Source organism: Dendrobium catenatum, unplaced genomic scaffold (assembly GCF_001605985.2).
Source record: "Dendrobium catenatum unplaced genomic scaffold, ASM160598v2 fragScaff_scaffold_1521, whole genome shotgun sequence".
Classification (NCBI taxonomy): Eukaryota; Viridiplantae; Streptophyta; class Magnoliopsida; order Asparagales; family Orchidaceae; genus Dendrobium; species Dendrobium catenatum.
Genome location: NW_021319983.1, coordinates 1,406,664 through 1,421,433, shown reverse-complemented (window position 1 = coordinate 1,421,433; position 14,770 = coordinate 1,406,664). Strand labels below are relative to the sequence as shown.

Below are 14,770 nucleotides of genomic sequence, written 5' to 3'. Positions count from 1 at the left end.
TTAAGCAACACTACTGATGTGCAATGAATGAAATTCAACGTGTTATTAAATAACACCACTGTATCCACAACATCTATACAAATGGGCAGAAGGCATTCATTGGATATTCAAGGAAGCTCGTGCGTCTTTCAAATAATCAGTACTTGCCAATAAGAGTTTAATGCAATACAACAACCTTTATACAATAAGTAGCAGGCAACCTATAGCGCAACCCAACATTATTGAATCTGCAACGCTCGTATAAGCAAACAGGCAAACACAATCTCATCCGACACTACGTGCTTAAGGTATTTGCAAATTTCAAAATAAAATCTTGCGCAGTCTTTCAACAATAGTCGTTTATGCAATAAATTATAATTAAATATTTCAAAATGCCCTCTTATGCATTAAAATAAGAACACCCGCATCAACCTCGACGAGCGTGTTGTATGCACACACGTAACATCTGAAGATGTTGCACGGGTCAAGCAATGTGAATAGATAGAAGTCGACACGGCTCGAACCATCAGACATATACGATATTAGTGCCGACTGGGTTTTTTTTTATTCGTTCATATGAGGCCTTCAAGGCTATGCAAGAAAGATTCACTAATTAAGGCATAAAGCCGATGACGAACCCAATTCTCTGACAACAAGAAGACAGTCAATAAGATTCAACAAACAAAATGAAATTGCCTAAAATCCCTGATGATGGTCGTGTTGACAGAAAGTTTCAACCCGAGGGGACCCCAAACATTCAAAATGTCTCCAAATTCTCATAAAATACATTTAGTTGAATTTAATGTATTCATGAACAACGTCAATATTTAAAATTAAAACAAAACACCTAAAATACTTAAACCAAAATACTCATTCATCCTCCACAACAGTTTGCTGAGGTGGACAAGCTTGAAAATCTCTTCAGCTTACAAAGAGCAAATGTTTGATTGAGAATATCACTATACTTACCAGTAAGGACGTGACATTTATCCTCTAACTAGTGGATTTACCGTCAAATGGCACCACAGGTAAACAGTTATGACCGGGATCCTATGACCAGGTGGTTTTGCTGTCAAATGGCACCATTAAATTATGGTCATGGTCAAAGCTCATATGTTCCCCAACGGTGTTAAATCATTAAGTAATAAATCAATAGGATATGATTGATAGGACACAGAGTCCTCTATTAGCTACAGTAGATTCAAATATGTCCCTTTAAGCAAACATTCATCCCAGGTCTACAAGGTACCCTTGGACGAAGCAACTCAAGGCTACTGACATGGATCTTTAAGTCAGATTGGGCAGACTATCTCCTCTAACTAAGAAAACTAGGGGCCACGATGACCTGGGATGACGGAACCATGGGATCTTGATCGAGGGTCTATCACCATTCCTCCCCACTATCCACTTTAAGTGCAAGGTGGTGAATTTCTGATTTTAAACGTTAAATTTTAAATCTATGAGCAGTGTATTATTTAAAACTCAATCTACCTTCTAAAAATTTACCTCAAAACTTAAACGTTAAAACCTCCTCTCCCACGAAAGAAAGAAAAGGAGCCGTGGAGAGGTCAGGGCGTGACTTTTTGGAGCCCACACATAGTTTTTCATTTATTAATTTTGTATAATTACTCGGCTCTATTTGGCACCACCACTAGTGTCATGTGGTGAAAAAGAACATTGGGAAGGTGATACTTAGTTATTGTACTTTTCCCTTTTTTAGTCGTGCTAGTCAAACAAATAAAGCGGATACCTTCTTGTTTATATATATCTTTTCAATAAAATATACTTTTTTTTTTAAATCATAGAGTATTGAATCATGAAATGATAGTTGCTTCCTCTGGTTTCTTAATAATTTGCAAATTTCTCCATGAAATTCTTTTCTTTTTTTTTTTTCTTTTAATTTGTTGCAGGTCCTTGTAAGGAATGTCCCAGCTGATCCAGATGAGTCAACCTATGAGCTTGTAGAGCACTTTTTCCTTGTCAATCATCCTGAACACTTTCTAACACATCAGGTAGTGTGATCACATATATGGCTTGCTAATTGTTATTTTAAGGACAAATGACGTTGATTTCTGCCAATAATTTGCTAGAGCCTTTCTTGTGCAATTATTAATTTTCATTTGGATGTTAAGAGGGATATGTGATATTCTTTTTTGTTTCATAACATTTTCCGTCTCACTTTTGTGTGGGAAAAATTAATCCTCCCTAGGAGCTCAGATCATCAAACAAGACCAGCTTGCTTTAGCATTGGGAAAAAAATCAGTTCAATTTGGCACTGACAAAAGTAAGTCTAGTTAACTTTGGCACTGGCAAAATGAACCTAAGTAGCTTTGGCATTCATAAAGCATGTAAAGGTCACTTTAGCATTGATAGGATTGGGCGAGGTTGCTTTGACTTTGCATTATGCACAAAACAAAGTCCTGGTCGCTTTGGCAGTTTCTTCTTAAAACTTTGAAACGTTTCTCTCCAATATTGCCTCAACTCAATCAAGAATTTATGGGTTCATACTGAGGAAATCTTTTTGGGTATGGAGGGCTTGGTTCTTAGCCTTTAGGTATTGAACTTTGGCCTTAACTGTGAAAAGAGTGCTCTGCATCTTAGAAATCTCCTCTCCCTAATTATGATCAAAGAAGACTTAATAGAAGTATCCTTTTGTAGTAGCTAAGTGGAGTCGGTCCTCTCATTGTCCTTCATTTCCTCCTAGAGAGGAATAAACCTTCTTGATATTGCTCTAACAAAAGCTATAACATTTATAATAATTTTTTTGTAAACGAAAATCAGAACAAATATGGAACCGGAATGAGAGATTCAAAGTTAAAGATTCAACTGGAATTTAACCTGATGTAATAAATATTTAAATGCAAATATATAATGAAAATTAAATAGAATTCATACACAACTAATATTTTTAATAATAATAAATTTCAACGCCTTTAATATTTAAATTATTAACATCTTCTTTGTAGCCATAACCAAAAAGATATCTCCAAAACACCTTCAATAACATCTCCATTCTTCAAAAACTTTTAACTTATATATTCTTCATGTTAACAAAGTTCTTCAATCACATATATGTTTTAGAGTTCACTATTTGAGATTAGCATATCTAATAAGTACATTTGATATATCTAATGTTGGAGTCTTCTGATTTTTAACAAAGTTCTCAAACAAAAATATCATATTTCAACAAGAATTACACATATTCAACAAATACATTTATCAAAACAAAATGAGGAATAAAAATTAGGGATTTCAGTTTTCCCAAAAAAATTACATCCTCTTAGAAGAAAGAATGACAAAACTCAAGGCAGAGGTAACAATGAGGAAAGTTGTTGGATGACTGGCAAAGAGAGGGAGAGGGAACCCTTGATGGCAAGGGAGAGGTTCAAGGGCTGGCACATGAGGGAGGAGAGGAGAGGCTCTCGATCTCAAGATTTCAGTATTTTGGGGATAGTTGAATAGAGATCAGTTTGAGAGATTTGAGGATTTTTCTTACTAATAAATTAATAAGATTAAATTAAAAAAAATATTTGTCATTGGATTGAAAATTAATTATGTTTAATCAAATAGCAATTGAACCGGCTGGTAGAAAGAAATTGAGACAAAGATCGAGTCTGCAATTCTCACCAGTTTTTACCAATTCGAAGTGGGGCCAATTCTTAAATAGGACCAAACCAGTCATATGACAAATTGATGGTTGAATTGATCTAACTTTTAACTCTTGATGGTGGCCTTGATTCGCGTCATAATTCCACCATAAAGTATTCTATATTAGCTCAAAAAATATGGTGCAAGAGGTGTGAACTTTATCCTATCTTGTTGACCATCGCGTCAACCTATAAGGTTAGCTAGGAGATGGGGAAAACCTGCTTGAACTACTTTTTATCGAAGTTGAGCAACTTTTTTTTCCAAAATAATGATAGAATATGTCTAAAAAGATAAATAATTTTTTTTCATTAAAAGCTAAAATTAGAGATATATTATGAAAATTTTAGTAAGGACAAATTGGGTGAGCAAATTTGGAAAATTTTGTTGATCAAATTTAGCTTTTCCAAAATTATTTTTCCCAACTCAATAGACGATATGGACTGGGTAGTAGCCCGTAGAAATAGATGTTAAGTATGAAGCCTAATTTCATCAACTTTTTGGATAATTTTTTTTATTATTATTATTTTTTAAGATTGATGGCTACCACAAAGACCTAATTTGAGGATACTACAATGTCTTAATTGAAGGCTACCACAATATCTTAAATGGAGGCTACCATAAACTCTTAAATGGAGGCTACCATAAAGGTCTATAATATAGGCTATAAAAATTTTCAATGGTGGTTGATCATTAATACTAAAAGGTGAATGTATCACTATATAAACCCATATGATTCTTACATGTATGCAATTCACAAAAAGAAGCAGCAAAGAAAGGAGAGGAAGAGAGAAAAGGGTCTCATCCGAGAAAAAAAGGAAGAAATCCTTTGGGTTTTTGCATGTGGAGTTATTCGGCTTCTTCAAGATAAAAAAGTCTAGCCCTTATCTTTGCAAAATGTAACTAAATTTTCTATCAGTTAAACAAAGTGGTATATTTATCTATATCTTTAATTTTATATGAATTATAATTCTTCATGTATCTCTTTTCAAGCTTAGTGAATTATTTCATCTGTGTGGTCATCTATATAGGCTTACTTAATCCGAACCACATAAACTTTGGTTTTTTGGGCTCCGAAAATTCGGCCTCGGCCTCCACTCGTTTTTCTTATTCGGCGAGGGAGTTTTAACGAACTAAGTTCCGAATAAAATTTTGGAAGGCAGATGGGTTTGTAGATAAGACACTACCCAGAGATTTCGCCCTCATTTTGTGAGGACTTTATGATCTGAGTTCTGGTTTCCTATAGGCGCAAGCCCCTATAGTTAATTACCCCTCCCGATCACGAGAGAGAACTTTCGATTAAGGCTAGTCGTCAATCAGATACGTAAAGATACGTGATATCTGGCATATAGTAGCAGCATAAGTTTGAGATTTGGAAATTTGGAGAATTTGAGAATTAGGTTTTTGGATTTGGAAATTTGGAGAGTTTGATATTTAAAGTAGAAATTTCACCATCCTGCACTTAAAGCTGATGGTGGGGGAATGGATGATGGACCCGATCAAGATCCCATGGTTCCGTCATCCCGGGCTATCGTGGTCCCTGGTCTACTTAGTCAGAGGAGGTAGTCGACCCAACCTGACAGAAGGATCCTTGTCAGCAGCCATGGGTTGCTTCATCCAAGGAAACCTTGTAGACCGGAGTTGAATGTTTGTCTAAGGGGACAAATTTGAATCCACCTTAGCTAACAGAGGGCTTTGTACCCTATCGATCATATCCTATTGATTCATATCTCAAGGATTTAACGCCATTAAGGAGCGCCTCTGGCCATAACCGCTATCTGTGGTGCCATTTGGCGGCAAAACCACTCGGTTCAGAGGGCCCCGGGTCATAACCGTTTACCTGCAGTGCCATTTGGCGGCAAAACTGCCGGTTAGAGGACACGTACCACGTCCTTACTAGCAAGAGATTATTTGAGAATGGATCCTAGTGATATTTTCGACTAGGCATTCGGCTCTTTGTGAGCTAGAGTTTATTTGAATTTGTCCGCCTCGACAAACTGTTGCGGAGGGCGGATGGATTTTGCTTCAAGTGCATTGATGGATTTATTTCATTTTTAAATATTTTTTTTGGATTTTGGAATTTGTGGATTTTGGGGAGACATTTGAAAATATTTGGAAACCCCTCCGGTTGAGATATGCATTCAACACGGCCATCATCGGGGTGTTCGGGGGTCATTTCTTTTTATGGATTGAACCTTGTCAACTCGTCGGGCTGCGAGAGGATCGGGTTGAGTGCTTCGGCCTTTGAGAGTGAATTCTCTTGATTGTAGGCTTGAAGGCCTAATATAATGTTTTAAAACAAATATTTGGTCGCCATGCCATATATTTGTTTAATGGTTCGAACCCTGCGACTTCTATTGACCCGGTATAGAAGGACGGTTTCGAACCTGAATTCACTTGTCAACCCACGCAGCATCCCTAGACTCACGTGTGTACCAATAACACGCTCGCCGGGCCCATGCGAGTTTTATAATTATTTTTACCCCTTTTAGTGTACCTATTATGTTATATAATTTATAGTGCACGTGCCAGGTGACTTTGAAATAATTTGTAGATGCCTTCTCTGCTTGTACGAATGTGTCAATCGAGTGCGTGGCACTTCTATATAGAAATGTTTCGCGTGCTCGTACAGGCAGACTGTCGTGCACTATTGTGATTTTTGTGGGCGTCATAGTGCACTAACTAATCTCCTGCCTTGCTAATAGATGTCGTTAATCTACAGTTTCATTGCATCATCTTTAGACGACACATTAAGTATATAATAGCTTCCCTACAGCAGCTCATAGAATTGCCTTTGTTGCATATTTCAGCTTTCACTTGTTGGGAGCTGGTGCTTTCGATGATATTAAGTGGTTGTTGATTCTCATTTCTTTTATGTGTATATTTGCTCACATCGATCCTCCCATTTATGTAGGAGACTGATACATTTGCTTGCATAATGTTATTGAATGTTGGTCGATACATCCCCGGCAATCTTTTCATGCAATGCTGGCAGTCATCATTTGCAGAGAACTGTTATATTCTCCCATGAGTAGATTGACATTAATTGTAGAGTATTATATTCATCGCCACTCCTCTAATGTCACTAGTAGAGTTGTTGTATGCATTACAAATGTAAGAAACTTTTCTTTTACAAGATCTACTGCATGCATCACAATTCATTACATTCGTTGTATGTCGATCTCCTTTATTCACTTATGTTCATCACTTGTATGCCATTTATATTGTATCTTGTTTATAGATGCATCAGAGATTTCATGCCATACTTATAGTCAAGCTGTGAATTGTTTTTGTCATTGCTAGTGGATGAAAGTTTCCTTTTGACTCATCGATGTTGGTTGAAGGGAAATCATTGCATTCACAATCTTTCCATCATTATTGGTTGCAAGCCACTATATTCGCTTGCACTTCTTTCATGCTTGTAAGCCAACTATCTCCTTCACTACATGCATTCATAAGAAGCTTTATTTGTTGTAGGCTCTTGGACCTCCTTTGTAGACCTTTGTTCATTCATTGATATCTAGATGAAGATTCTTCCACATTCATTTGAGAGCTTCACATTTTAATTGCAAGTACATTGATTGGGATGGGAGGTAGAATCACAAGTCTCTTATATATGTTCATTGCATCTAAGTTGGAGGCTTACCACCTGTAATCTATACAAGTTAGGTCTCATATGTTCATTTGAAATTCTTTGGGTCATCATCAAAATCAAGTCCAAACTCAAGTTTGAGTTTGTCTAGTTCAAGTTTTGCTCCAAGTTTAAGTTCAAAATGGTTAGAATCATAACTCTTTCGAGCCAAATGAGATTCAAATCCAAGCCTTGTTGTGGTTCAAGATTTAAGTCCACAAATAATCTTATTTAGTTCAACTCAAGTCTGAGCCCAAACCAAGTTCTTCTTGATTGAGTTTGATTGAAGTTCAAGTTCATTTGAGTTAGTTCGTCGTGGTTCAATTTCTTTGAGTTCAAAATCTTCTGTTCAAATCTGAGTCTGAGTTCACATTTAAGTCCTCGTAGTCTTGTTGAGTTCAAGTCCGAGTTGTCACGATCCGGCCCGTTAGCTCGTATGACGAGCGCGGAAACGAGATCGGACAGGCAAATAAACCATAACTTCTACAACTTTTAAAACATAAAGTTATAATTGTATAACTTGAAATTTCATCGAATGAATGAGAAGCAACCCAACTATCTTCATATAACCATTCTAGTAATTCATTCTAACAACATGTACAAGGTCGGCAAAAAAAAAATTTAATTACAAAATTCTAACAAGATTCAGCCACACCAAAAATCATCTAAACTATAACAAAACAACAAAAAGGACAAGGGGAACCGTCGACCCGTACACGACGTCTGTAGGTGAACCGTGTTATCAGCCAACTCGTCTACTAGTTCTCCTGAAAATTTTTCCCAAAACTCGGAAAGTGAGCTACGCTCAGCAGATAATTCTAATCCTAAATATCTTCATTAAGACTAAACAATGAAATTACATGTTTACACTAAAAGAGTCATGCTTTTCTGTTTATATCATATAAATAAAAGCTCATTTAGTACGAAAATATGCATGTGTCATTGGTGTATGAAATGAATGTCGTCTCTCAAAATGCTATCTTATTATTTTATACAACCGTCCCGGAGTACCAAGGGTGTACTGATCAGGTACCCCAACCTCATTTAGCCATTTACTTCCTTTTTCCTCTTTTGCCTCAGGCAGAATAATTCTTTTTGCACCGTCTTTGTACTCCGTAACTCATTACACAATCTTTCATATGAACATGCATTCATTTCTTTTCATATAACATGTTTGGCATGAAATCTTAATAAACATGAATTGATAACTACTTAAGCATGAATTTGAAACACTTAAGCATAATTGATAACACTTAAGCATGAAAGTTACAATGATGTATTTTGCATGTGTAATAAATATGATAAAATTTCCATTTCTAAAGACATGTCATAAAAGGCTTTAACTTATAAAATATATAAACATAACAAGATATAACATGAAATTGAAATAACAAATATCATATAAGAAAAGAATTTCCTACCTCCACAACCTTCTTCTCCGATTTCGCTTCTTATTCCTCTTTTTTTCTACTACCTAAAGACAAAAACAAGGAATCATTTAATCTTATGTTCTAACATTGTTTTCCCTACCTTACTTGTCCAAAATTTGAAGCAAATCATGCCAAATTCATGTCCCGGAGTACCAAGGGTGTACTGATCAGGTACCCCAACCTCATTTAGCCATTACTCCTTTTTCCTCTTTGCCTCAAGGGCAATAATGTGCTTTTGGCACCGTCTTTGGTACTCCGTATACATCATACACAATCTTTTCATATGAACATGCATTCATTTCTTTTCATATAACATGTTTGGCATGAAATCTTTAATAAACATGAATTTGATAACACTTAAGCATGAATTTGATAACACTTAAGCAAATTTGATAACACTTAAGCATGAAAGTTACAATATGTATTTTGATGTGTAATAAATATGATAAATTTCCATTTCTATAAGACATGTCATACGAGTTCAATCAGTTCAGTGTCATTTGAGTTCAAATTTGAGTCCCAATGCTTTGTTCTTTGTAGTCAATTTTGTATGTCCAAGTTCTTGTAGTTTTTTATTTGGTTCAAGTCCGGATGCACAAGCTCAAGTTCAATCTCATTTGCACATTTCTTTTTTTATTTGGATTCAAGTGAAGTTCAATTTGATTTGAGTTCTGAGCATAGTCCCAAGTCCTTGGTTGTTCAAATGTGTCCAAACCTTTATTTTCTTCGAGTTCAAAAAGGTCCGTGTAGCAACATTTTCACCCGAAATTTCGGCAGCCTTCCGGCGTCTCCCCCGTTTAGGGGAAAACTACGGAAAACTGGGCCTTTCCCACCACGCTAAGAAAAGCGTGCATGGTAGATGCCCTCTTTCGAGGACACCGCGGCCGTGTAATTTTTCGATCCCCCACCACGCTAAGAAAAGCGTGCATGGGTGTTTTGCAAAAAAAAAATTATTTTTGAAAATATTTTGCAAGAAAAACAGTTATTTCCCCGCAAGCGGGTACTTATGGGTATCCCCGCTTCGTCGTGCGCATCGCACCGGGATCCCTTCCCACCACGCTAAGAAAAGCGTGCATAGGCGGGGTTTCCAAGGCGATACGAACTTCGAAGAAGGAATTTGGGTGATTACCCGCTTCGTCGCAAGCGTCGGGACGCACTCCCTCCCACCACGCTAAGAAAAGCGTGCATAGGTGGTCGTTTTGTCTCGACGTATGCGATGAAACGGGTTCTCGGAGTTTTAGGGTTTAGAAAGTTATACCTTGGCGGCCGTCGGCGCGGATCGAGGGAAGGGAGAAGCATTTTCTATTAATTATAATTAATGTTAATTAAATAAGATTAATTAAATAATCCTTTTTAGTTAATCATTTTTTTAATTAATTATAATTAATTAAAATAATTAATTAGAATTATTAAAGTTAATTAATATAATAAGTTATAATTAATTTAGAATTAATTATAACTTAATTAATATTAATTAATCTTAATAAAATATAATTAATCAACATTAATTAATAATAATTAATTTATGAACTCTGATTAACTAAAAATAATAATTGTAATTAATTATGTTTAATTAATATAATTATATTAAGTCATTTATAACAAATAAATGAAAATTAGCTAATCCCTTGGCTCGGCAGATTAAGGGATTTGGCCGAATGAGCGCGCGGAAGGGAGAATGTTACCTTCACACAGAGCGAGCTCTTGTTGTTTGCTCCGATCAAACAAGAAGGGAGGGAGGGGGTCGGAATGGAGTCGAACAACGATAGAGGAACAGAAGTCGGGTGGTGCGCACGGCAGGGAGGAGTTCGGTCGATCCTCTGGACGAGATCGGACGGGCTGCTGGAGTGAGGGGCTCGGCTGTAGGGAAGGCTCTCGGCTAGGTATGTCTTCCTCTCTCTCTCTCTCTCTCTCTCTCTCTCTCTCTCTCTCTCTCTCTCTCTCTCACGGCAGGAGATCGGGAGGTTGGCTTCGGCAGAGCAAAGGGCGACGGGATCGGAGGTTGGAGCTTCAGCTGGGATCGGAAGCAACGACAGGAGCTCTGCGTGCGTGGAAGTAACGAATGAGGGGGAGAGCGAGAGCTTCGTTCGGTTGGCATTTAAAGGCGTCGAAAGGTAGCAATCGAGGTGAGATCGCAGATTTTGAGCAGGAATTCCGGGACGTGGACTCAAGCGGCGCCGAATCGTACGAGGTAAGCAGGATTTACGACAAGTCTCACGGCTGGATTTGAGGATCCGACGGTTAAGGTATGTATATTGGATTTTTGCTTTGCTTTCTCCTCTCTTTGTTCTCTGGATATTGGTTAACAGGTATTCTCTTTTGTTATTCTTGATCCCTCTTTTATTCTTGCTTTGTGATTCATCATATTTGCCTTTTAGTTGAAAACACTCTCTTTCCTAATAATTGATAAAAAAATAGGCTATGAAAATCACGATGGCCATGAAATTTTAGATTGAGAAATTTGATAGCTTAAAGAGTCTTAGCTTTTGGAGAACCAAGATATGTGGTTTACTTATCTAATAGGAGCTTGAAAAAGCACTCATGAGATATAATAAAATGCTTGAAATCATGAATTAAGAAAACAAGATAGCAATGGATGAGAAGGCTCTCTTAGAGATTCAACTTTATGTTTGGCGAATAAGGACTTGACAAAGGTCGTAGAGGAGATAACTATAGAGAATTTATGGCTCAAACTGGAATCTATGTACATTACCATAAGCCTCTTATCAGAAACAAAGACTCCATTTATTTTGCATGCCGCAAAGTATGCCTATTAAATTATATTTGAATATGTTGGATTCCATCATTCAAGATTTGAGAAATATTTATGTGATTGTTGAAAATGAAGATCAGGCTTTATTACTATTGAGTTATGTACTTCTCTTACAAAAACTTTTGTGATTTCACGTTATATGGTTGTGATGCAAAAATCTTATAGGATGTTAAGAATTCACTTCTTTCAAAAAAGGTAATTTCTAACCTTGAGGGAAGCGATAAACCAGTTGAAGATTTATTACAAATTAGAGGGAGATCCTATGAGTGAGGGTTCACTCTTAATCATGGGATAAGTAAGTTTTTTTTTTTCTACCAATTTTTGAATTCGTAGTCAGAAAAATAGTTCGTTAAAATTAATGAGCTTTTTCACAATTATTTCAAACTTTTTCCTTTAAAAAGTTATTTTTGGTGAAGCATTTTTGAATCTATAGCTGGAAAATAAACTTTTTAAAATAAAAATAAAAAAGCTTAAACTGCCCCCAAACAAAGCCTAAATCTCAAAGTAAGTTCAAAGAGATTACTTGATTTTATTGTTAAAAAAACACACAAAGAATATTATTTTTCTTTGAAGAAGAGAGAGTGAGAGTAGATGATGAAAGCAAAAAAGATAAATTAATTGATGTAAGTATTGTTGCAAAAAATTTTGGTTATAAATTTAGTTATGCTCTTTTAGTGACTATAGATAATATGTGTAAAGAGTAGTGGATTTTAGACTTAATATGTTCTAATATCTAATCACATATATTTTAATTTAAATATATTTTCACATATAAGCTAAGTTTAAGTGACTGTGTTTATATGAGAAACGGAGCTATGTGCAAGATTGGAGATTATGAAACCATGAAGCTAAAAGTGCATAGTGGTGTGACTATATCATTGCTTGAAGTCGGGTATGTATCACATTTGAAGAAGAATTTCATTTCTTTAAGTGATTTTAGTACTGTAGGACATAAATTCTCTGGCGATGACGAAGCCCTTAAGATGTGTAAGAGTGCATTAGTTATCTTAAAGGACAATGGAGTTAGTGGGCTCTATATATTGCATAAAGCAATGCCACATGCTAATGTATTAGATTCAACAACTATGCTGGAAGCGCAAGAAAGCAAGAATGATATTAAATATAAGATGCCAAGTGCCTAAAATAATAAGCTGTTGTGAAATCTATAGATAATTATTCTAGAAAAACAATGCAAAATAATTTTTTCTCTAGCGAGAGCTTCTGAAGTGGAAATCACATTTTAGGTAAAATTTTAAAATAAAGGAGCAACAAAGTTGAGTAGATTTGTCAACGATGGAGTGAGGATTTGCAAAGCCTCAATTAAACTCAAAAATTTATGAAAGAAGGCATTGCACAGAGACATTCAGACATAATCACTCCGCAGATATATTTGAAATTTAAACTCAAAGATGGAGATTCATAATGTAGAATCTAATTTCAATAATTATTTGGAATAAGATTTGATCTTGATTTTTCAATGTTGGTGGCTATCACATAAAACGTCGGCGTTTCGATGACCCGATTAGGAGAGTAGATGTATTAGATTTGACATATGCAAAAAAAAAAAAAGAGGCAGACCTAAAAAGACTTAGTTAAAAAGTATTAAAAATTGTCTTTTTTTATTAGGTTTAAATGAGTCTTTGACTCTTAACAGAACACAATGGAAAAAAAAAAAGATTCATGTAGACGACCTACCTCAGGTAGTGGGATAAATGTTTGATGTTGTTATTGGTGATGGTGTCTATTACAAAGTCTTCTCGGAGGATACCACAAAATTTTAGTTAGAGGCAACCACAAAATCTTAAATATAACCTATCATGAAGTTTTAAATAAAAAACTAACATAAAAGTCTATAATAGAGACTAAAGAAATCTTCAATTAAAATTGATCATTAATGTTATTTGGTTAATTCTTCACTATATAAATTCATATAATCTTGTTGACCTCTACTATGCAGCCAAAAGAGACAGACAAAATAAGAAAAAAAAAATGAAATGATTACCTGCAGTTGGATCCATCCCGAATCGCTGCTCCCGTCGCTTCTACAGTCATACCCATACCCTGCGAGCGGCGCCGTTTGCAGTCCTCGATCGAGTATTCTGTCTCGATGCTTCTCCCTCTGTCGTTAAATACCGGACCGAACTCCAGCTCTCCCACACGCGACCAAGCCTCTCCCGATACTTCTCTTCCCACACGATCGCAGGGCTCTCGACTCCCGTAGCTACTTCCTCCCTCCAAACCGAGCTCTCCCGTAACTCTCCGCTCTCCTCCAACGCCACAGAAATCTTAAACCTCCAACGCCTCTACTGTGGCGGAGACCTAAGTGTTTAGGAATTGAGGCCTAAGAACACTGGTTGTGCTGCTTACGAATTTTTTTGATAAAATGGGCAGCCAGATAATCATCCCATTGTTGACCTCTACTATGCAACCAAAAGAGACAGACAAAATAAGAAAAAAAAATGAAATGATTACCTGCAGTTGGATCCAACCCGAATCGCTGCTCCCGTCGCTTCTACAGTCATACCCATACCCTGCGAGCGGCGCCGTTTGCAGTCCTCGATCGAGTGTTCTGTCTCGATGCTTCTCCCTCTATCGTTAAATACCGGACCGAACTCCAGCTCTCCCACACGCGACCAAGCCTCTCCCGATACTTTTCTTCCCACACGATCGCAGGGCTCTCGACTCCCGTAGCTACTTCCTCCCTCCAAACCGAGCTCTCCCGTAACTCTCCCGCTCTCCTCCAACGCCACAAAAATCCTAAACCTCCGACGCCTCTACTGTGGCGGAGACACGAGAAGCCCGCATCTCTTCCTTGCCCGAAGCTCCACTTCCGACCTAATCTCCTCCCGAAATCCACAACCTCTCCTCCATCTCAACTGAAACCGACGACACAGCTCCCGATCCCGATCTCAGAGAGAGAGAGAGAGAGAGCAAGTGAGAGCTTCCTCCTACCTGGCCGGCGACCTCATCTCCTTCGACGTCACCTGGCTTCGCTTCTCCGACGGCGTTCCCCTCCCGTTGGATTGGAAGTTTTAACATTTTGATCGGAGGAACGACGGGAGCTCGCCTGTGAAGGCAACTTTCTCCCTTACCCGCACTTCTTCGGCCAAATCCCTGTTAAAAGGCTTTTTTTATTTATTTTTTGTTTTGTTTATTATTATAATTATTATTATTTTTTTAATAATAATAATAATAATTATTACTAATATAATTAGTTATAATTAATTATATTTAATTATAATTAATTGTGTTAATTATAATTACTTAATTTAATTATACATTAATTATTTTTTAATGATAATTAATTAATTA

The 14,770-nt window shown here is 36.7% G+C and overlaps 1 protein-coding gene across 1 annotated transcript in view; it reads left to right on the top strand.

Annotated features, from left to right (window-relative positions):
- LOC110111988 (calcium permeable stress-gated cation channel 1-like) overlaps positions 1-14,770 on the top strand; it is a 74,794-nt gene that overhangs the window by 9,409 nt on the left and 50,615 nt on the right. The window contains exon 4 of the mRNA XM_020844059.2: positions 1,890-1,991. Coding sequence (XP_020699718.1) covers positions 1,890-1,991 — 102 coding nt within the window. The remainder of the gene's footprint in view (positions 1-1,889; positions 1,992-14,770) is intronic.